The 23,626-nt window shown below is 40.1% G+C and overlaps 1 protein-coding gene across 1 annotated transcript; it reads left to right on the top strand.

The window, feature by feature from the left end:
* Window positions 1-1,449: 1,449 nt before the first annotated feature.
* Window positions 1,450-21,765, top strand: RXYLT1 (ribitol xylosyltransferase 1). The gene is made up of 6 exons (XM_089524215.1): window positions 1,450-1,641; window positions 8,102-8,263; window positions 9,913-10,015; window positions 14,715-15,029; window positions 16,960-17,130; window positions 19,906-21,765. The coding sequence occupies exons 1-6, from the start codon at window positions 1,494-1,496 to the stop codon at window positions 20,324-20,326; spliced, it is 1,320 nt and encodes a 439-aa protein (XP_089380341.1). The 5' UTR covers window positions 1,450-1,493; the 3' UTR covers window positions 20,327-21,765.
* The last annotated feature ends 1,861 nt before the right edge of the window (window positions 21,766-23,626 follow it).

Genomic DNA, 23,626 nt, shown 5'->3' with positions numbered 1-23,626 from the left:
AAGTCTGGGAACTCTGGACCCATTCCAAGCTTGTCCTACAGCATCTGGTATTCATTGGTGGTATCCCATCCAAGGAACCAGGGCTGATTCTCCTTAGCTTCCAAAACCAGATGGCAAATGGCATCTTCAGTACTAAAGCAGAGGCTCAAACCATGCATTCCTAAGTGTAATTACACAGAATTAAGTTCCACAGAGCTTTCAGCAGAGTTTAATAATTAATTACAACTTCATAGTTATTATTTGATGAATACCTTAAAAACAAACATTGTACAGTTCACACAAGAATAAAGGCTCTGTTCCCCCCCCCCCCATATGTTGTGGTGTCCTGGAGCCTCAATGCAAAGTACTGCAGTCAGTATTGCAGCCACAAGGTTGTGAGTTTGATCCCAGGGTTGACTCAGTCTTGCATCCTTCTGTAGGTTGCTAGAATAAGTACCCGGCTTGTTGGAGGCAAGTGGCTTACAGACTGTAAACCGCTTAGAGAGTGCTGAGTTCAGTATGAAGCGGTACAGAAATGTAAATGCTTTCGCTATTGCTCGTCCTCCTTTGCAGTTAGGAGGACATCTGGTCACCCTTGCATAAGTGTTGGAACCTCCAGCGATGCGTTGCTTGCAACAAAGGCAATTACAACGCAAGGGGCGCTTGCTCCATTCATTCTCTGGGAATAATAGTCTGATACTGAGTTCCTGCATGTTCCCAAAACATCTGCTGCTGGTGGGACCAAGGGTTGGGCCCCTGCCCTGCCTTGCCCAGCGTTGTAGCTCATACTTCAGCCACAACACCTTGCAACACCTCTTGAGAAAAGAGGTACAACCTAATGGCTGCATCCGCACTGCAGAAATAATACGGTTTGACACCGCTTTAACTGCCATGGCTCAGAAATAATCCAGATTGACACATGAAGTTCTATGAATTGTAGTTTTGTGAGACTTTTAGCCTTCCCTGTCAGGGAGCTCTGGGGCCACAGCAAACTACAGTTCCCAGAATTCCACAGCACTGAGCCATGAAATTTAAAGTGGTGTCAAACAAGCTTATTTCTGCAGGTGTACCTCACAGAAGGGGAGGCTAAATGTCTCACAAAGGTCGAAAGCACACTGCAGAAATAATCCCGTTTGAGAGCTTTTTACCTGCCCTGGCTCACTGCTAGGGAATCCTGGGGAGTGTAGTTTTTGGGAGAGCTTGAGCCTTCTCTGTCAGAGATAGCTCTGGGGTGCCACAATAAACCACAATTCCCAGGATTCCCCAGCACTGAGCCAGGGCAGTTAAAGCGGCCTCAAAACTGGATTATTTCAGCAATGCAGAGGCAGACTGTAGTCCCAAGGGAGGGGCTAGTAGGTCCCTTTGCGGAGGAGCACTATCGTCGAGGGTTTCACTCAAGGCTCTCTTGGAGCCGCTCTTTCTCTCCTCCTCCCGGCGTCACTCACTGGGCGCCAGCAGCAGCAGGGCCTTGGCTCCGCCCGAACAAGATGGCGGCTCCCGCGGGGCCTTGAAGGATGATGAGACTGACTCGGAAGAGGGCTTGCTCCGCGCTGCTGGGCGCCTACTTGCTCTTCTCCCTCTACGCCGCCTACAGCGTCTTCCTCAAGCCTCGCAGGCCTCCCGCGCCCCGGACAGGCCTCAGGGAGAGGCCCGGGAGGGCAGGTATGGGGGCACTGGGCCGCCTCCCTCCCTTTCTATCGCTCTCTCTCTCTCTCTCTTCCTCCCTCCCTCTCTCCCTCCCTTTCTTTATTTCTTTCTTTCTCCCCTCCTCCCTCCCTCCCTTCCTTTCTCTCGCTCTCCCTTCCTCCCTTTCTTTCTTTCTTTCTCTCTCTCTCCCTTTCTTCTTTTCTTCCTTCCTTTCTTTCTCCTTCCCTCCCTCCCTCTTTCTTTCTTTCTTTCTTTCTTTTTCTCCTTTCCTCCCTCCTTCCCTTCCCTCTGTTTTTTCTTTCTCTTTATTTCTTTCTTTCCTTCCTTCCTTCCTTCCATTCTCCCTCCCCTTCTATCTTTCTTTCTCCCTTTCTTCCTCCCTCCCTCCCTTCCTTTTTTCTTTCTCCTTTCCTTCCTTCCTTCCATTCTCCCTTTCTTTCATTCTTCCTCCCTCCCTCCCTCCCTTCCTTTTTTCTTTCTCCTTTCCTTCCTTCCTTCCATTCTCCCTTTCTTTCATTCTTCCTCCCTCCCTCTCTCCCTTCCTTTTTTCTTTCTCCTTTCCTTCCTTCCATTCTCCCTCCCGTTCTTCCTTTCTTCCTCCCTCCCTCCCCCCTTTTTCTTTCTCCCTTCCTTCCTTCCTTCATCACCTTGCCTTGCCTTGAAATTTCCAATCTGTAGGCCATTGTTTCGTTTTCCATATTCACTGACATATTTTAGTTAGAAAATAATAATAATAATAATAATTGTTGTTGTTATTTGTCTCCCACCTCTCCCTGTATTGGATCGAGGCTGGTAACAACAAACAAAAACAATAAAATCAAACATGACTATCAACAGATAAAAGCATAATAGGACTTATTAGATCCTAGTTACCCAATCTCCCCCCCACCCTAAAATACTATTAAAAACAATACCCAATAAAATGGTTAATAAAATGAATTGAGATCAAAGTCTGGGTACAGCTAAACAAATGGAGAGTGAAAATTCTGAGGAGATCAGTTAGGGAAGGCCTGCCAGAAGAGATCCATTTTTATTGCCTTCTTAAAGGCCTCCAAAGATGTTAGATGGCGGATCTCATCCGGCAGGTCATTCCAGATTTTTGGAGCGGCAACAGAGAACATCCTCTGGGAAGTTGTCTTCAGTCTAGTTCTCTCTAACTGCAGTAGGTTCTTCCCAGAGGACCTGCAGGAAGGATTGTATGGGAGGAGGCGTTCCCTCAGGTAAGCTGGGCGCATGCCATGCAGGGCTTTATAGGTAATAACCAACACCTTATACTGTTCCTGGAAGCTAATCGGCAGCCAGTGTAGGTATTTTAAGATAGGTGTAATAGAATCAAATTTGGAACTCCCTGTCACCAATCTGGCTGCCATATTTTGGACCAATTGCAGCTTCCAAACGTGGCATGAGGGTTGCCCTATGTAGAGCACATTGCAGAAATCGAGACAAGAGGTTACTAGTGAATGTACAACCGTTTCTAGGTTTTCTCGTTCCAGGAAGGGCCATAGCTGGCGAATCAGCCAAAGCTGATAATGGGCGCTCCTGGCTGTCGCATCCACCTGGGATGACAGCTGTAGCGACAAGTCCAGGAGCACCCCCCAAGCTACGAACACAGTCCTTCAGTGGAAGTGTGGCCCCGTCCAGAACTGGGGAGCTTATCACTATATCTGGACTTGGATTGCCTATAGCAAGTACCTCCGTCACTGAAGCAGTCTGAGAAATGGAGAAACAAATTTGTGTGTCATCAGCATATTGATAACACGCTGCCTCATGTCTCTAGATGATCTCATCCAGCAGCTTCATGTAAATGTTGAATGGCATTGGCGACAGTATCATGCCTTGAGGGATGCCTGATTTGAGCTCCCTCTTGGCTGAACAACTGTCACCAAGCGACACCATCTGGAACCTGCCCGAGAGATAGGACCGGAACCACTGCAGAGCAGTGCCTCCGACTCCCAATTCCCTCAGGCGCTCCAGAAGAATACCATGGTCTGTGATATCAAAGGCTGCTGAGAGGTCCAAGAGCACCAACAGGGCCACATTTCCCGTCAATGCACAGACAGAGATCATCGACCAATTCAAGAATTTGACCAGATTATACCTTGTAGTTTGAAACAGCTCATCCAATGAGGCTTTTAATACATGTTCAATACATGTTCCAGTCCCAAGAAAAGGTAATACCAACTATTTCAGGGGACACCTTTCCTCCATTACTTACCATAATACAGTGGGCCCTTGCTGGGGTTTGGTTCTAGGACCCCATGTGGATAACAAAATCTGAGCATGCTCAAGTCCCATTAAATACAATGCCATAGTAAAATGATGTCCCTTATATAAACAACAAAATCAAGGCTTGCTTTATGGAATTTATGTTTTTTAAAAATATTTTCAAGCTATGGATGGTTGAATCTGTGAATAAAGAATCTGTGGCTATGGAGGGCCAACTATAATCAAAATCAGAAGATTACATTACATATGATAGCCTTCATATTATTGTAGTTCAGCTTATGGCAGCCCTACAAATGAGAGACCCACAAGTCACACAACCATCAGCAGTCCTATTCAGGTCTGGCAGTCTCAGAGCCATAGCAATGGCAATAGCAGCTTCATTTATATATCACTTCATACCACTCTAAGCAGTTTACAACTGTAAGGTAATTGCCTCCATCAAGCTGGGTACTCATTTTAGCAACCTTGGAACGATGCAAGCCTGAGTCGAGCCTGAGCCCTGATTGGTATTGAAAAAACACAGATGGTTACGTACCATTTTATTTAGTAGTGGGGACATGTACACAGCCTCATGCACTCAGCATGCATGCACCATTGTTGAATAAAATGGAGTGTGGTAATCCACAGGCACTCAAATCTGTGGATAGTTAGCCCACTATAGGCCTACTGTATTGCATATCACTATTAAACAGTTAGGAACCAGCGTGGTGTAGTGGTCTGAGTGTTAGCCTATGACTCTGGAAGCCAGGATTTGATTTCCAGCTTGGCCATGAAACCCACTGGGTGACCTTGAGCAAGTCACACGCTCTCAACTTCAGGGGAAGGCAATGACAAACCTCCTCTGAACAAATCTTGCCAAGAAACCCCATGATAGGTTCGCCTTATGGTCGGCATAAGTCAGAAATGACTTGAAGATGCACAACAGCAACAGCTGGACAGTTTGCTTGTTGTAGCAGCAATTAACACAGAGATGCTTCATGCTGTAGATTTATGTAATGAGCCTTGAAACACAGGTGTGGAATCTGTGGCTTTCCAGATATTGATTAACTTTGACTCCCATCAGTTTCTTTGACTAGACATGATATGTTGCAATCCAACATCAGGAGAGCTACAGTTTCCTAATTGTTGCCTTAGAAGAAGAATCCTGCTATTTGGGGATAGATCTATAGCTATGTCTATACCAGCACACATTATATTGGTTAGCTTTTTCCAAAATAATATTACTCCTGTGGTAAAATGTTTGCATAAACTGGCATGCCTGTCCGACATACTGTCTAGTAGCACTCATTTTGTGTTACTTAAACTGTTGTACTAGAATGAGTTTAATACATGTTTAATTAAACTAAAACCTTTTGCTTTCTTGAGCCCAAGCCTCATGTTCACGTTGTCTCTGTGGTGTTATCATCAGCACTCCTCTTATATGTAAAATAAATATCAAGCATCTAACCGCACTAAGAGCCAAAATGAAAGAAAAAAAATCTTACGTAAATCATCTCTTCATAAATGGACGTATGAGCACTGATGCAATCTATGAAGAATTTGCTGCTTTTTCTTTGAAACACATTTTGCACATCCAATTTAACTTTACAGTTCCTGGTAAGGCTATTACACTGTGCATATCTGCATAATTAAGTGGAGCAAAGAAATGGGTGTATGGAATGGTGAAAAGACAGAATAATAGTAGTGTTCCAACACACTCATTGAAAAGCCAGCACTACAAAACTAAAAACACGTTTCACCCATAAACATGCTTTCAAAATTTGAGATAAAAATACTTTTCAGCAACTTATTTTCTTCAAATTTTATATCAAATTATAGCTGATAGAAGCCAGATACGGGTCAAAGGGGGCATCATTTTGAAACATAACAAGCTCTGTTTTTTAATAATAATAATAATTGGTAATTCCAGTACTGAAGAGATTTTGTCCATGAGAGCAATATTGTAAACAGGTTTATATTGTATGTCTCATTTTTACCCCATCCAATTGCTTTGTCCCACTATGCCGTATTTTTCTGTAATGAATAGAGTTGTGAGCATTATGTTCTGTGTAAAAGTTGTGAGCATGACAGAGTTGTTAGGATCTGGGATGAAAAAATGACAGAGACACCCCAAAAGCCTTTTTTCCATTCCTTCCTTCCTTCCTTCCTTCCTTCCTTCCTTGATGATTAGGAGAATACAGTCACCCTTCTGTATCCATGGATTCTTTATCCACAGATTCAAGCATTCATAGTTTGATAATATTTTTTTTAAATAATAAATTCCAAAAGCAAATCTTGATTTTACTATTTCATATATGGGACACCGTTTTATCATCTCTTTTATTCAATGGGACTTGAACATGCACAGATTTTGAGACTAACTGAAAGAAATAAGTTGGCAGCATCAGTTTTCGTAGACTTAAGTCTGCCTCCTCAGATGCATTTGCTGGAGTGGAAAGCCAGGGACAGAGCTATATATGGCACTGGTGTGTAAGAATGTCAGTTCAAATCCAAAAGTGTATGGAAATGAAGTAGCAGGTCCAGTTTTAACAATAATCATTTGTGAACAAAAGCACTGGAAATTAGCTTTTGTGTGTGGAAATGAAGTGCCAAGTCCAGTTTGGCATTGGAAACTAGCCTGTAGGTGAAGAGAATAGATGAGTGTAGGACACTCCTATGAGGATGAGAACAGATAGTGTTGAAATGTGAGTAGTGTACTAGGAAGCTGTTATCTTTGTTCAGTCCATTGCTGAGGGACTGTAGTCTGTGGATGAACTCCAATTCTGCTGTTTCTCTTTTGAATCCATCTTTGTAGTTCTTTTGTTCAAGGACTGCTGTTCTAAGGTCTGAGATGAGATTAAAATTTTCTGCCACTGGTTTTTCTATATTCCCATTCCTAATGTCTGAGTTATGTCAATTTATCCTCTGGTGCATGGTCCCTGATGTAGAGTGCTGATGGGCATTAATGACATAGTATGGCATAAATCATATTGGAGAATGAGCTCTTGAAAGTCCCCCTAATATTGTGATTGATGTAATTAGGTCCTATGATGACATTTCCTGGATAAATGTGTGGACAGAGTTGTCATCTTAGTTTGTGGCAAGGCTTAGTACCTGTGTCCTGATTTGTGTCATGTGTCCTCATGTAGGTAAGTACCTGTTTGAAGTTTGTACTTACCTACAGCAGAACTCACAACACAGATGGGGACATAGGTATTGAGCCTTGCCACAAAGGCAACAGCAAACCTTCTCAGAAGAAAGCCTGTCAAGATAACCCTATGATAGGGTCATCTTAGGATCCCCATAAGTCAGAAATTATTTAAAGGCACACAGCAGTGACAACAATAAGCTGTTTTAGGAGCAGTGTGGTGTAGCGATTTAACTATTGGACTGCAACTCTGAAGACCATAGTTCGAATCCCCACTGGGCAGGTCACCCACTCAGTCTCAGAAGAAGGAAAAGGCAGACCCCCTCTTAACAAAACTGACAAGAAACCCTCATGATAGTTTTGCCTTAAGGTCACCATATTGGAAATAACTTGAAGCACATAGCAAGAAATATGTTGCTTTGGGCTCCATATAAGGAGAAAATCAGGATATAAATCAGATAAATAAATAAAAGCAGCAAGGCAGGTAGCTTTGTAGAGTAATTGATCCCTACCACTGGAATGGAAGGGAATATAATAAAAGCCATTCTAAGCTAAAATAAAATAGCAAGGGATAAAGAGAAGAAAACATTGCAATTCAGAAATCAGATATCACTTAATGACAACGTATGTGATGTGTGGCATTATCACATACTTTTAGCTTGCTCTCCTTAATTATCCTAAACTAGCCAAGTTGGTTGCAGAAATAGTAGAGTGAATTGGAAATGGTGGAAGTTGGGAGATAGAAGTAGGAAGTAGAAAAAGAGGAAGGCCATATGATAGATGGATGGACTCTATTAAGGAGGACATGGGTATGGATTTAAAGGACTTAAGCAGAGCAGTGGAGGACAGGGATTCTTGGAGACGTTTCATCCACAGGATGTCCATGAGTCGAGATTGACTCGAGGGCAATTAAAACAACAACAACAAATTCCCTAGACATATTTTGAGTTACCAGGGATTCAGACAGATTTTGCACACAACATGCTGTGCTACAACCATGTTTCCATGGTTTAACGAAACATTTATACACTTCTGTGTGAATAGCATGGATTGGTTACAACATACTGTTATAAAAAGGACTTTAGAGTACCTTGCCTGTTGATGTAGTCTTTTCATCCTCAGAACATGCTGCTTTGGGAGCTGAAGAATGGAATCCTTGGGAAGTTGATGAAAAAAATGATTTGCAGCAGATGTCTGCAAATAACCATCACCTACTGAAAAAGACGGAAGGGCAAAAGGAACAAACAGATCTTAGAGTTCAAATTTGGGGGAAAGCTGCTATTGGTAGGTACATAAATATTGTGATTGCTATATCCAAATATCATTGCTTCTTGTTTCAATGCAACCTGAAACATTTCCACAGTGAAATCCTACTTTTGGCAAAGGAATTACTTCCTAGTAAATGTATTTAGGACTGCAGCATTTAGCTGGAAATCAGTCCTATCAGTAGTGATTGGATTTCTGTCTGAGTGGAGGGGGGGGGAACACGACCCTGAAGAGATGGCTTGAAGCTGCCCCTTCTGAAGACAGGATTGGGGCCACAGCAAACACACCGCAGCCCCAATCCATCTTGAAGTTGGCCATAAAAAGAGCAGTAAAGATCCTCTCTTTTCTCGGCTGGCAAAAAGCCGGCTTGTTCCACCCCACCATGGTTTGAAGCCAGCTACAAGCTGCTCCAGAGGTTTGCAGCATATAAACACCACGCCACCAGAATGTCTTGAAGCCGCCCACATTTGGGCGGCCGCTGAGCTTCTGGGCGGTTTCAGGGCATCATCAGAGCATGTAGTGTGTAAAGTCTGCACTCTGTTGATGCCGTGAAGGCATCTTTTATGGGCTGTCTGTTCTGGCCCAGAATGTTTTTGTGTGGGTTTTTTTGGTTTGATTTGCTTTTTGCTGTAAAATGGGGCAGGACATTACCTGGCAAGTTTGTTTGACAGTTAACTGTTATTACTCATTCTTATGATTAAAATTGTGGAAACAATTTCAGTGGTATGGACTTGATAAATTCATTGGGATATACACAGTTATTAGATATTGTTAACAGTTGATGGATAATTCTTATGAAAAGCAGTGTGTTTTGTGTGGATGTGCACAAATTGCATGTCCTATACAGATTCTCATAATGGAAGCCTGTTGGTCCTTTTTGGTTCTAGTGGGGCCAGCCAAGAAGTAGAGAAGGTACTCAGCTCTTTTGTGGTCCATGCAATTTCCATTCTGTTTTCATTTTACATGTGGTTTCATGCTCGTGTGTGTCCTTGGAGGTATGCATTTTGAACCTTCTCAGTCGGCCAGATTTAAAACCATGGGCCTAGAAATGATATGGATGGGCTTGTACATAAGCCTATTTCTATTTTCAAAATTACTGCTCTCCTCCATGCTCTGAAATATTTTTTCTGTTGTGTGAAGATAACTGACATTATTACTTATGTGAAAGTGTCACAGAGTTCTTCTGGTGTTATTTGCTCTGATTGTTAACATTCATCATGTATGTTGGAAGCCATAAGACTTGACTCCTAGAAAGAAACAAGAAGTATCCCCTCTGACATCGTGAAGAAGGATAAAAAGCATCCTACTCAAATCTCATAACCCTTTTTTTAACCTGCCCAGTTTAAATTCTCTTTGTGAGAACAATATGCAGGAAGAGAAACCCTTACCTTTTGTTAACTGGTCTTGTTTACTTCCTGATTTCACCCATTAATAGTATAAGGGCCTTGTAGGTTATTTTTATTCTCATTTAATCTTTCTTCGTCATTCTACTTTCTGGTAGATCCTCGTTTGCATTAATATCAGTTAACAATTTTCTGCTTTCCTGGAATATGCCTACTTTGCTTGTCTTTTATATCAAAGACTTTCTCTCAGTTTTCTTTAAACTTATATGCTGTAGTCATTCAGATGTATCTTTAACCATGACATTATAAATGGTGTTTTTATAGGTCTTTACCTGTGGCAGCATATCTTTGAAGGTCTGCTTGAGCCTGCAGATGTTTCAGCTCAGTGGAGAGAAGGAAGCATAAAAACAGAAAACTCATTCTTCAGGTACTAACTGTGTGATGCCTCTTGTCAGTTTGGTGCAGTATTATTTCATAGTCTGCTGTCATAACTACACTAGGAGTTTATGGGGATTGTAATCCCAAAAAGGTTTTTTCAAGCAATGGGCAACCCATGTTACATGTCTTTCATACAGCCTGCTGAGTATCCAAGTAACCCTCCTCCATTATCTCCTCATATTCTTTTAAGATCTGTTAAAGTTCCAGGTGCCAATAGCCCATGATCCAGAGACAAGGGCATGTGTCACTCTACTATGGATAGATGAAGACTCTAAAAATACACTAACCTGGATCACAACCTGCTGGTTATACTAGGTAGAGCAGCTCTTCAGCATCCAGTTAAAATGACTGTGGGGAGATGCTGTAATATTATGATTAAGAAGCTGACACACTAACACCCAGATTCTCTATGTACAGTCTTCTGGGCACAACTTCTGAAGTATAAGTGCTGAGAAACCAGGCTTCTCCTGTGCTTCTGAGAAAACTCAGTTTAAAAATGTAATGATGGCTGGCTTCCAGGGATGCATCTGAAATGGTTTGAGCCTCCTCTTCCCCTCTGTGGCCCATCACTCTATAACACCTTGTACTTATTGTACTCAACGGCTGAAATATGTTAACCTGAGCTGTAAAATCATCACAACTGTATCTCATAATGGAAGACAAGACAGCTAATGTGGTGCAGTGCTTTTAGTTTCAGACTACAACTCTGGAGATCAGGGTTTGAATTCCCCATGAAACCCACCAGGTGGCCTTGGGCAAGTCAGTCTTGCAGCTGATATAGTCCATTTCCATTAAGCTGTGTGGGAGACAAAGACATCTTCCAGTTGACATAATCAAACCCTTCCCATTAAGCTGTGTGAGAGGAAAAGAAGAAAGAAAATAGCAGAAAAATAAAAAGTTGCCACCCTGACTTTCCTCCTTGTCATAATCAATCAGGAGAACTTCAAATGATGTATGAAATCCACCGTGAACCAATCCCTTTAGGATTGCTCTGCTAGGCTGTAAGTTTTATATCTGAAAATATGTCCCGTTAAATTAAGTGGGAGATACTTCTGAGTTAATATGTATAGGATTGCATTTTAGGCATTTAATGTCTTTGTTTCTTTCAGACTTTACCACTACTGGAAAGCAAAAAGTTAGCTTAATAGAAAATATAAAAGAAATTACATTTTAATGCATACCAGCTGATTGCAGAAGTTTATTGGTTAACTTTATTGAGCAGCATATCCATTTATTTCAATATTTGTACTCTGTGTTTTGATCTATAGATCTCCAAAATTGTTAACGGGAGATGTTCTAGTTATGATATATTGTAAAGGAGAATCACTAGTCACCAACAGATTACAACAGAAAGAAATAACCAAGCAGTAGGATCAATAAAAACACCAGCAGCATTAAAGAAAAAGCAAGATTCAGCAAATCCCAGAAAGTTATATGAAAAATAATTACCATTGCTTGGTGCTGGATGGCCACTAATAATAAAACAAGAGAAATCCCCATCCTACCAGAAAGGATTTTGGGAGTGCCTTGTATGAGAGACCCCAAACTATACATTAGATGGTAGGAGGAAGTGAACAGGGACTTCAAGGAAAATATTAATGCACATTTTATGTGGGAAAATGTAATCATTCCATCATCCTCATCCCAGATTGTTGAGGGCATTAAAGGTTAAAATAGCACTTAGAATTGGGCCTAGGACCCAGGTGGAAGCCAGTAAAGCTGCTGGCTAAGATCCAGTTGTGGCTTCAAGTCATCAGTTGACCTAGGATGACCCCATGAATTTCATACAGTTTTCTTAGGCAAGAAAGAAAGGGAGAAAAGAGAAGGTGTCACAGGGAGAGGGTGATGTCTGCTCCCTTCACCCAGTTCCAGAACTGCAGGTGGATGCTTCCCTTTGATTGATGCGTGGGTTTTTTCCCCGGCTGCAGAACTGTAACCAGAATACTGCCCATATAACCACACCTTCAATTACTAGATAGCTGTGGTTGGCAGATGCGCTGCATAAAGAAGTTGCCTTGTGCAATGGGACAGCGGAGGAGCTCTATGAAAATTTGTTTACAGACTTTACACTGTGTGAACATAATCTAGAATTACAGCCTTCTCAGTGATGAGCACAAAGTATCTGACTTCCTTCCTTTGCAATACTGTGCAGTACAGGTAAAATTAACAATGCTAACATCATTGACCAGATAAAACCCAGCCCTTATATGCTTGACATTGCTCACTTTTGTTAACACCACCATGGACACATTCTGATTGAGTGGTGATTTCTAAATGGCCCCATATCATGCATGATAGTATTCTAGTCTTGATGCCATTAAGGCATTAATTACTATGGTTGTTCAAGAAAGGGTGAAACTAAGGCCTGTTACAGACTGCCAAAATAAAGCTGCTTCGGGTCTCTTTGGAGGTATGCTATTTAAATGATGCATGCATCCTAAGAATCCGGAAGCTGTACCAAAGCTGCACTCCAGTGCTTAGGAATGGAGTGTGGCTTTGGCGCGACCTCCGGACTCTTAGGACCCAGGCATCATTTAAATAGCATACCTCCAAAGAGACCCGAAGCAGCTTTATTTTGGCAGTCTGTAACAGGCCCAAGAATCCAATTTAAATTAGTAAAAAAGAGTACTGGGCCAAGGGACATTTAAGGAAAATGCACAATAAGGATGAATCTTAAGACAGTATGTAGCTGCATTCCACGGGGCTGTCCACCTATCCCTAGAAACATGCATTCCCAGTCACTTTCAGCTTAATTCATTTATCATCATCTGGTATCTCACTGGTTGCCAACACATGTTTAGAGCTTCAACTGCCTAATACAGTATTTGAAAGTGGAGCATTTTGAGTCATCAGCATGCTCTTGGCAACCACACAAAGTCATGGAGCAGTTTCACTTTGACTCTTCGATAACCCTATGAAGCTACTGCCAAATTGTCACTTGGAGAAATGAAAAACTAGAAACATAAAGACCTCCTGGTGGCGTCTACATTTATCCCAGGCTTATAAAAGCAACTATAGTGAAGAGAATGAACTGCTAGAAAGAAAAGCAGAGTTGTCAGCCTTGTAGCTACAACATGGAGTGGGGATGATGACAGTGGATGGTGCAGTCCTGACTATGGCTAATAGGGCTCACAGTTGTCCCTATCTGGAGGGCCAGTTGATACTTTTTCTTATAAGAACAGGGAATGACATTTTCTGTCGTTAAGGTTTCTTAGCACAAAAGCTCAACTCCTTGTAAAAAAACTTATTGACTAAGGTTATGTGGGAAAGAGATGATAGGTAGCCTATGGCCAGCCTTAGTGCTTTGCCCTCTGATGTTATAAATAGAACAGAGGAGCAGCTAGAGGAAACAGAAAGGAGGATTGGGTAACTCCTACATAAAGAGCTATTAAAATCTGGCAGAAGACAATATGTAAACAATATTGTTAGTAACTGTCATGTTTGAGAAATGCTATCCATGTCAGAATTCTTGACCTTATTTTGAACATTTGTAATCAAGTCTCCTATCTGTACTAACTGTAAAATGTAGTCCCTGATCTCCAAATTAAAAAGTTGGCATTCCTCCTGTTTCCCTTTTATTATTGCTCTGGGAATTTTTGAGAAAAGCATTGAATGAATTGATTCAGAATTCTTGTAATTAAAACGTTGTTTGTTCTCCAGGTAAGTCAGTGGTAGCCTCCCTTACACAGCACCCTCTGGATATTGTGGACTACAGTTCTTATGAGCCCCAACTAACATGGCTAGTAGTATGCAATCACGGGAAGTGAAGTCCAAAATCTGGGGAGTACCAGGATGGCTTGTCTTTGGAATAGTCATTCCACATCAGAGCAAATTAAATTTAATTATTAGGACTTGCTCTCTTATCATCCTACATTTTAAAGGTTAGGTTGTTGTTGTTGTTGTTGTTGTTGTTTTGCATTGTGAACATTTTGGATTGAGTTCAAATTATATTTTACTGATGCATTCCACTCCAAGCAACTAAAATGAATTGCAAGTATTTTTAAAAATATATACTAGAAGGCTTTTAGCCTGTCATGTTCCTGCCCAACATCTCTTCATTTCAGTGTTTTATTTCTGGCAACCTCCACTGAAATGAAAGGAGCTAATGCAGTTGCAGTGCTTGTTGGATTGAGTGTGGATATGATAAAAAATACATTATACCAGCGCAAATCTTCAACTTAAGCATGTAGTAGCTTGGTCAACACTTGGTAAATCTTACTCTCGAGGTGAAGATATTAAGACCTAACACTGACAGATTATGTAGGACAAAGCCTTATGTTAGCCTTAATATCATTTGAAGAAGTTCCACACAGTTTTTATGTGTGTATATGTAATACTGAGCACCAGTTAAACAGCATGATAACTGTTATTTAAGATTCCTATCTGCTGTATTAGAGAGCTAGCATGGTATAGTGGTTTGAGTGTTAGACAAGGACTGAGCGAGATGAGAGTTAGAATTCCCACTTGGCCATGGACCTTGGGCAAATCCTGCTTTCTCATCCTCAGAAAGACAATGGCATACGCCCTCTGAATAAATCTGGTCAAGAAAACTCTGCAATAGTTTCACCTTAGGGTCACCATAAGTTGGAAGCAAAATGAATGCACGTAACAGCACCCTCATCCTGCTATATTGTATGATGTTTATAATAACAGCAGAACTTTCTGTGCTTGTGCTTTGTCATTCACAGCTTCATCACAGGTCCAGCTGTAGTCCCTGGCTACTTCTCCGTAGAAGCTGAAAATGTGGTGTTGGTGCTGAATGGCAGGGAGGAAGGAAAGATCTCCTATGCCACCCAGTGGCTGCATTATACACAAACACTAGTACAAACTCGCAAGCTGCGGCATGTCGCTGTTTTATTGCTTGGAAGTGAACAATGTAGAAATGAATGGATTTACCCTTATTTAAAAAACTATGGAGGGTTTGTGGACCTTCTCTTTGTAATATATGACAGTCCCTTCGTGAATGAAGAAAATATTTTCCAGTGGCCTTTGGGAGTAGCTACGTAAGTATCAAAATGATCTGGGGAATGCTTTAGACCAGTGGTTCCTACACTTTGGTCCTTCAGATATTTTGAACTTCAGCTTCCAAATTTCCTGAATGTTGGCCAGCTGGCTAGGGCTTGTGGAAGCTGAAGTCCAAAACACGTAGAGGACCAAAGTTTGAGAATAGCTGCTTTAAACTTTCATGTTAACTGATATTAATTAAGATTTAATGCAATTAGAGCATATAAAGCTTATGGAATTCCTGTTGTGCTGTGCTGTGTAAACAATAGTGCTTTACTACCATAATGGTATGCAGTGGAGCCTTATCTTATGCGGGCTTCCGTTTCCTCCCCCCCCCCCCCCCCCCATGTAAGTCAAAAACTACATATGCTCAAGCCCCATTCAATATAATGGGGTTTGGGCATGGCGGTGCACGTGCCCCACAGGCATGCACACCATTCACTTATATTGCTGTGCTGCTTCAGTGTAAGCTGAAAGCCGCATATAGCGCACCCACGTATGGCATGGGCACACTGTACTACAGTAATCATTTTACTGTAGTAATATAGTTGCAGGCTTTTGCTTTCATTTTAAAGAAAGAAGCATTTTCCTTTACATGAGTGGATTTACATTTTAGCTTTACATGAGTGGATTGCAATCCTAGACTCATATTTAAGCTTCGTTGAGCACAATGGGGCTTCTAAGCCACTGCATATAGGATTGCACAGGTAGTTTAACCTTCACCGGTTACATTTAATGACATTTAATATATACGTATGCTATAGGCAGGAGATAAATATTCCAAGAAAAGTTAGGGCCAAAACAGACTGGCAAAAAACACCAGCTTTGGTGTGACGTGGAGGCATGGCGTATGCACAGCCTGTGCTCTAACGCTGCTCTCAATCCTCCGTCATGCCACACCACTGACCACACACTGGGTGGCATCACAACATTTGCAGCATGGCATTTACACATGCTGCATCGCAGAAATTCTGTAAAGCCACCCCTGTGGCAGAAAGGGCACTTTTTTCCACCCCAAAAAAGGAATTGCATTTTGCCGCTCCTTTTTGGGCCGGCAAAATGCTGGATCGGGGCCACAGCATGTGGTTGTCACAGCTCTGACCCAGCTCCCATTTACTGCCATCTGTTTCAGCCCTTACTTTATTGGAGTCCTGTCTCGGTCCCCACATGTCCAAGATGGAGAGTGACCTCTGCCTGCATTGAGATCCCTCCAAACCAACAACATCAGAAACAACACTTCATACAAAATGTAGGCCTGTGACGCAAATGTTATTACTTTTCTTTTCCTGTATGATTTGTTAACATTTTGCTTGATGAACAAGCCAATGGAGCTTTGAAATCTTGCATGATGTATTTTGTGCATTTTTGTTAGCCAAATAAAAGATATTGCTCTTTTGTGGATTTCAAACCAAATTTTGTGTCTTTTTCATCCATGCTGCCAAAAAATGGATATTGATCAGGAATGGAAATTTTTTTTTGAGGGGAGATGGTGTGGGACAGTTGAAGGCAAGCCTTTATAGGTGGAGATGAGTGAATAACAATGCAATCCTGTGTATGTTTATCCAAGAATCTTTATTATAGAATTCAATGAGACCCTTATGGGTAAATGTGCATAGCAGTCTCCAGGTGTATTGTACTGCAACCTTTTATCCCCAGCCAGCACAGCTAATATGTTGTAGACTGGAAGGTACCAGATCGGAGAAGGGAAGTGTATAATTGTATGATGAAATGCAACTTATTATAAGTGTGTTGTAGACTGGAGGGTACCAGATCGGAGAAGGCAAGTGTATAGTTCTATGATGAAATGCAACTTATTATAAGTGTGTTGTAGATTGGAGGGTACCAGATCGGAGAAGGCAAGTGTATAGCTGTATGATGAAATGCAACTTATTATAAGTGTGTTTATGCTGGTTGTTTGTTTAATTACAGCTACAGAAATTTTCCTGTAGTTGAACCGAACTGGTCAATGCTACAAACACCAAGATTGTACCAGTGTAATTTCCTAGGAACTGTTTATAAGAATTCAACACGTGAGATCCTAATGGAAGTTATGAAGCAAAATGGACTTGATAAGCTCTGTTGGATTTCAGCCAGAGAAGAGTAAGTCTCCCACAACAAAAATTTAAAATATTAGCGTTTGTCTTTTTTTTTAATTTCATTTTATATATAAATACAAATATTGGACATACAACACTTAACACACAATTACACATAATACATTATTAAACAAATAAACCTAATGACTTATAAACATATACTTACATACATCCAAAAGGATTTCTCATCCTATCTAATCCATATTTTTAAATCCATATAGTTTTATCTAACTTTACATCTCCATATATCTTATATGTTTGCCCTTAACATAAAACCAAACACATATTCTTTTCTAATATCTCTTCCTTAGAGAGAAAAACAAATGAGTCCTTCAATTCATAAAGCTTATATATTTTCTTTCTCAAATGGATTTACTTCTACTTTATTTAACTTTGATTTGAGCTAGTCCTCCTCTTTTATATCGTAACTAAACTTATTTATTCACATTATTTCCTTTTTTCATTCATTCCCGTTTTTTATCCTTTATTTTCTGTCTAACCATTAATCTTCCCTTTTACACATTAGCTTTAAGATGTGCTACTTTATAATACAGAATTCTTATTCTGATTGTCTACCTCTCTACATTATTCTTTCTTTTCCATTGTATCTAATCTTACCCTTTTACATATATTCCATCATTCATTTCTTTCTTTTTTATTTAACTATTATTCCCCTTCTGTTAAATAGAGTATTCTTCTTCATCTATTTTTCCTTATTATTTCCCTCCACTTTATCTCTCCGATAGTTTATTATTAAGTTCCAATCTTCCTGAATCTTCCCTGTTTCTTCCTCTCTTAGGTTCCTTGTAAGTAAATCTAAATCTTTCATACTGTATGTGTTGGCACTCTAATAATATTGTTGCGAATAGAATGATTTTATGTTACCAGGAGAGGGCAAAGTCTAACCTTCCAAATATTGCTGAACATCTACTCCCAGTATCCCATACCACTGATGATACACACCGGGTGGCATCACAGCACACAGCATTTGCAGCATGGCATTTACACCATATCTGCACTGTGTTGTAGTTTCGAGTTTACAATTTGAAGAGTATGTTTTGCCCATCCCTGTCCTGAGTCCATTTGCTAGTCCCAACTAGAGAAGGCCTATAGAATCAGTGGATGTTGACTCACCATTCAAAAGTCAATGTAATCATAGAATCAGAAGGGACTGCAAAAAACATCTAATGCAACCCCCAGCTATGTAGGAATACACAACTAAAGCACTCCCAACTGGCTCTGCTTTATTTGGCACTAACAACTAGATTTAGGCACCTGCTGTTTTCTAAAAATGCTGTAAGTGCATGATTCATGTGTGTATATGGACAGAAACAGTCATTGTTTTCAATTTCAACACCAGTTTACTACACATACTTAAAAACTATCCTCATCATCCCCAAGATTGGCGCCAACAGCACATTTTATTTTTTGAAATAGTTCTATATCTTCTCAAGGCAGAGGTATGCCTTCCCAAGGCAGACCATAAAATAAAAATGTTGGCGCAAAAATTGCCTTGGGACCCAGAATTCTATATTTGATTTTCTGTGTACACAAGGAAATCAGATATCACAGTGCCAGATATGTCATAGAAATTATTTATCTTATACACACACACACACACAATATACACTGATATATTTCACTCATGTCTGATTTTATACTACAGTACATTCCATGACAATTACCTTTTTAGCTTTGGGAACTGGTCCAGATCTAACTGAGCACTGTAATATAGTTTTTCTTCACACAATCTGAATCAGTCTTTCTCATCAGTTTTCCTAAGCCCTTTTGATGAAATTAGATGGTGACTTTGTGAAAAGGATTTTTGGCTGCTTCTTTAATTCCCTTTTAGAAAACTCCACAGGGTGTTATTTCTGCCTGTCTGCTTCCTCGCTTCAGGAAATAACTTGGCTTCTTTCCCTGATTACCTGTGTGCTTGAATTTTCTTTTTTAAAAACCAAAAAACAAAATGCACTCTCAGTAAAACACAAAATGCCATTCTGGAGTAAGTATTAGATAGGTTAGAAATTACTTGATAATCCAGGTCAGAGAGAGCTTAATGATTCCATGTAATACAAATGTATGCCATTAGAGTGGGGGCATTATGGAGCTACAGAAGATGTTTTGGCAGCTGCTGTTTTCCATAAAAAAGTATTTTCTTAGCAAGTCACTTAAGTTTGAAATCCTATGTGTCAAGTGCAGTTTTGCCATTTTAATAATGTTGAGTCATACCTACTGTGCAGCACTATGTATTACTCAAAAATAATATCGTGCATTTCTGTGTATTACTCAGAAGTAAGTTCCACTGTTTTCAGTAAGGTTTTCTCCCAGAGAAGAAGTAAGCCGCACTGTTTTCAGTGGGGTGAATGGCAGAGCAATCTTAATGTAAATATCTAATTCTAATAATAATTATGATACCATACTATACTCCAGAATAACGAGTAATTAAAAAAACCTTTTTTTTTTACAAAAGTGTTCAAAAGGGTGGATGTTGTAGAAAACCTTGAATTTAGCACAAAAATAAATGGCAACTCAAAAGACAAAAGGGAAACAATTTATCTTGATTTATTATCTGCATAATGTGCTCAATTTGAATTGAATTTCTTTGGATTGTAAGTATTCTTGTACATAAATATTTGAAATGGTTTGAAATATGCAGCACTCATTAGATGTTTCTGCTTCTGCTGGTACATTTGATGGTTATCCTAAAAGTGTGTCATTTCGTTTCACTATGTTTTGTTCACCTATATTTTGTTCAGTCTCCTTTCTCCTTTCCTAGGTGGTGGCCTCAAGAAACTAATGAGAGTCTTCGAAATTATCAAGATGCATTACTGCAAAGTGATCTCACACTATGCCCAGTGGGAGTAAACACAGAATGCTATAGAATTTATGAGGCTTGTTCATTTGGTTCTGTTCCTGTAGTAGAAGATGTAATGACACCGGGCAGTTGTGGAAATTCTTCTGTGTATCACAGTGCTCCATTGCAGTTACTGAAGACCATGGGAGCTCCCTTTATCTTTATTAGAAACTGGAAAGAACTTCCTGCTGTTTTAGAAAAAGAACAAAATATGACTCTACAACAGAAAATTCAAAGGAGGAAAAAACTTATGGAGTGGTATCGGCAGTTCAAAGTACAAATGAAACAAAAATTTATCAGTACATTGCAAAAATCATTTTTACATAAGGACAGAGGAAGCTAATTATTACTTTTCATATACCAAAATGAGTAAAGTGTAATTTTTTGTGAACTTTCAATGATATTTAATGTAAATGTTTAAAAGTGGTTCTTGGAAGTCAAAGCTGCATTTTATATTATTCTGTTCTGTACATATAGGGAAAAAATGAATGCCTGTCTCTGAAAGGGTGACACTGGATGAGGACTAGTTTGCTTCTCGTCCCCTTCTCCTTTTGAAATCCATTTTTAGGCTGCAGTCCTACACACACTTGCCTGGAACTAGTCCCATTTGATTTTGCTTCCTTTTGCTTCCTCCAGTGTAATCTAGTACAAAGATGTGCTCCATCTGAATGCTGCTTGCATGTTGTCATAGTATCCTTGTTCGGAATAAAATTAGAAAAGGCCAAAACCCACCCCTGGGCTACTTCAGTAGGTAAGCACCGACACTCTCCTCATCCTTCCTTGAATGAATAGAATGAGCAGAGTAGAAGAGGGTTAAAAAGAACAACACTGTTGTATTTTTTTGCCAAGCCAACGATTTTGCTCCCTGTTGTCTGGGAAAAGTGATTTATTACAGGCAATGAGCATTACTGTAATAAATTATTTCCAAGTGCTGGAAAACACAAGCCAGTCCTTGAATCACATCATATTCCTCCTCTATGATTTATTGAGATTATAACTCTTTAATGAAAACTATAGAGACCTTGTAATTATAAAAGCAACTAAAATTTAAAGTTACACTACAAAAGAAGTTACATTATATCAACATTGATATAATTTAGGATTATACTGTAGTTATTAGGACTGTAAGTAACTAGTTTGTTATTTGTTACTTCAAAGCTCTGCACTTGCTGAGCAGGACATTTCTGTCTGTTCTCTTTAGCAGCAGAGGACCTCTGGTTAATCCAAAAGATTTTTACCTCCTTTATGAGAAACATGAAATTTTGGGAGGAATGCAGGGATGCTGTTACAGTAGCAGAATGGTATTTTCACTGATTCTCCTGCCTACTGCCTCTCATATCAATTGTTTTTATTATTATTATTTTATTTTACTGTGAAAAAATTGGAGAAATAAATTTACTTTATTTTCAAATAAATGTTCTCAAAGCCATTATGTAAACAAGTTCATTTGATTGCAGTCAAGCATATATGTAAATGGTTTCGCTCAATGTTTTTACGTGTAGTAGTTAACAATGCAGGAGAGCCAGTGTGGCTAGTGGATTGAGTGCTGGACTATGATTCTGGAGACAAGGGTTCAATTCCCATTTCGGCCATGAAACCCATTGGGGTCTCAGCCTTTGGGGAAGGCAATGACAAACATGTCTCTGAACAAATCTTGTCAAGAAAACCCTGTGATGGGCTCACTTTAGGATCACCTGCAGTCGGAAACAATTTGAAGGCACACAGCAACAACAAGTTAACAGTGCAGTCATAACTAAAAAAGGTGACAAGCAGGGTTTTTTTTTTAAAAAAAAGACAGAAGATTCTAGCATCAGCCAAATTGGCTATGGACTACCTAGTCCCTTTCTGCTGGCTAATCTCAAGAGATAGTCTGGCAGATGACTGCTGACACAACTGTGCTGCTAGTTGAGATTAGCCAACAGAAAGCCAACTTATGTCACATCAAGCCCAGTCAAGCTCAGGGATACAACCACTGTGCCAGCACAAGTGAGGCTGGTGTGGGTGTGTGCCTGCCTGCCTGCAAGTCGCCTGTTGACCTCTAAATTTAATAGGGTTTTCTTAGAAAAGGAATACTCAGAGGTGATTTTGTTAGTTCCTTCCTTTGAAATATAGCCTACAGCACCTGGTATTATCAGCAGTCTCCCATCCAAGAACTAACCAGGCTGACAATGCTTAGCTTCCAAGATCAGACAGGATCTGACGCCTTTAGAGTATTCCTAAGTAATTGGTGAATTTCCTGGACTGATAGAGGCTTGGATTCAGCACAGTTTCAGCTGATATAGACTCTAATGCCAGTTTAGATGGCCCATAACTTTCTTGATGGGGTAGGATTGTACTGTAAAATGTTAAGATTTGTCTGCTTTTTCTTATTTATTCAACAGAGAATCAGATATGATGTATTTTTAAATTATTGTTGATTGCCTGTGAAGATTAACTATTTAAGATATGACCCTATATGTATGTCTGTCAGCCTCATAAAACTCTTACATGATTGAGAACATGTTCACAGTCATAACATTAAAATACTGTTCTACGGGAAATTTTGAGTTTCAAATGCACCCAAATCTATAGCATTGCTTTATATATTATATGTTACATATGTTACATTTTATAGCCCACTGTATCCTTAGGCCATGATATAACACATACACCTAGTACGTGGATATCTAGCTGAGTGGGTGCCAGTTGATGGGGAATGGTCACAGTCTGCCAGTATGGTGAATTCTGTTATACTTCTGTTAAAGTATCTAAACGCGTGCACATACATTTAATTTACCATATACAAATCTAGAGTGAAATTTTTGTGTCCTCTTTTCCTGACAGCATGTGGAAGCTACCTTAAAGGCAGCCTCATTTGCAATTCACTGCAGTTGTCTAGCTTGAAAATTTCCAGTGCAACATTTTCTGACATTTCTAGACAGCAGCTGGAAGGTTTGTGGGCTTCCTTATAGGACAGTCAAGCTTCCTGTCCTTCCTATTTGTCCCTCCACACAATTGTTGTTCACAACTCCAAAAACAACTGCAGGCAAAGACCTTTTATTCTGGGAGGCTTTTAAAACAGAAATACTTGGCTTTTAAGAGGGTGCTGTGTTGTTTAAATTAAACTGTTGTTAATTGCTTTTTGTCTTTGTAAGTGTATGTTTTGAATTGTTTTGATACTGTGAATAGTTTAATGCTACTTTAACGTTCAACTTTTGTATGTTTTTAGCTGTATTGTACTTATTTCAAATTGTAATCTGCCTTGAGTTTCAATTTTGGGGGGAAAGATTGGGAAGGGGAGGAGGAGGATAAAGAAGAGGGGGTGCAGTACCTGTAGCAGTTTCTGTCTCTCATGTCAATGGAATGGAGAATTCACTCTGGGCTTTAGTCCCAGAGAGAAGGATCAGAACTTTGGCCTAACTCCTTTAATGTCTTGACTGAATTCCAGACTATATTCACCATGTCACTGATTTAGAAGCTGCCAGCTGCCTATGGCCAGAGTCTTGCAACAGTCTTATGATCCATAACATCCAATGCAGATTCACAGTCCAACTGACATGTGCAATATCACTCCAAGTCATAGAAGCAGGAGTTTTCTGAAGGTCCTGTGGGCTGTCTTGTAAAATGAAGTTAGCTTGCAGAGTAGCCATTCTCAAAATGCAAG

Source organism: Sceloporus occidentalis, unplaced genomic scaffold (genome assembly GCF_023333645.1).
Source record: "Sceloporus occidentalis isolate IW3139 unplaced genomic scaffold, rSceOcc1.0.p SCAF_5, whole genome shotgun sequence".
Classification (NCBI taxonomy): domain Eukaryota; kingdom Metazoa; phylum Chordata; class Lepidosauria; order Squamata; family Phrynosomatidae; genus Sceloporus; species Sceloporus occidentalis.
Note: the sequence above shows the minus strand (reverse complement) of the source record. Positions and strands in the feature narration are given on the sequence as shown.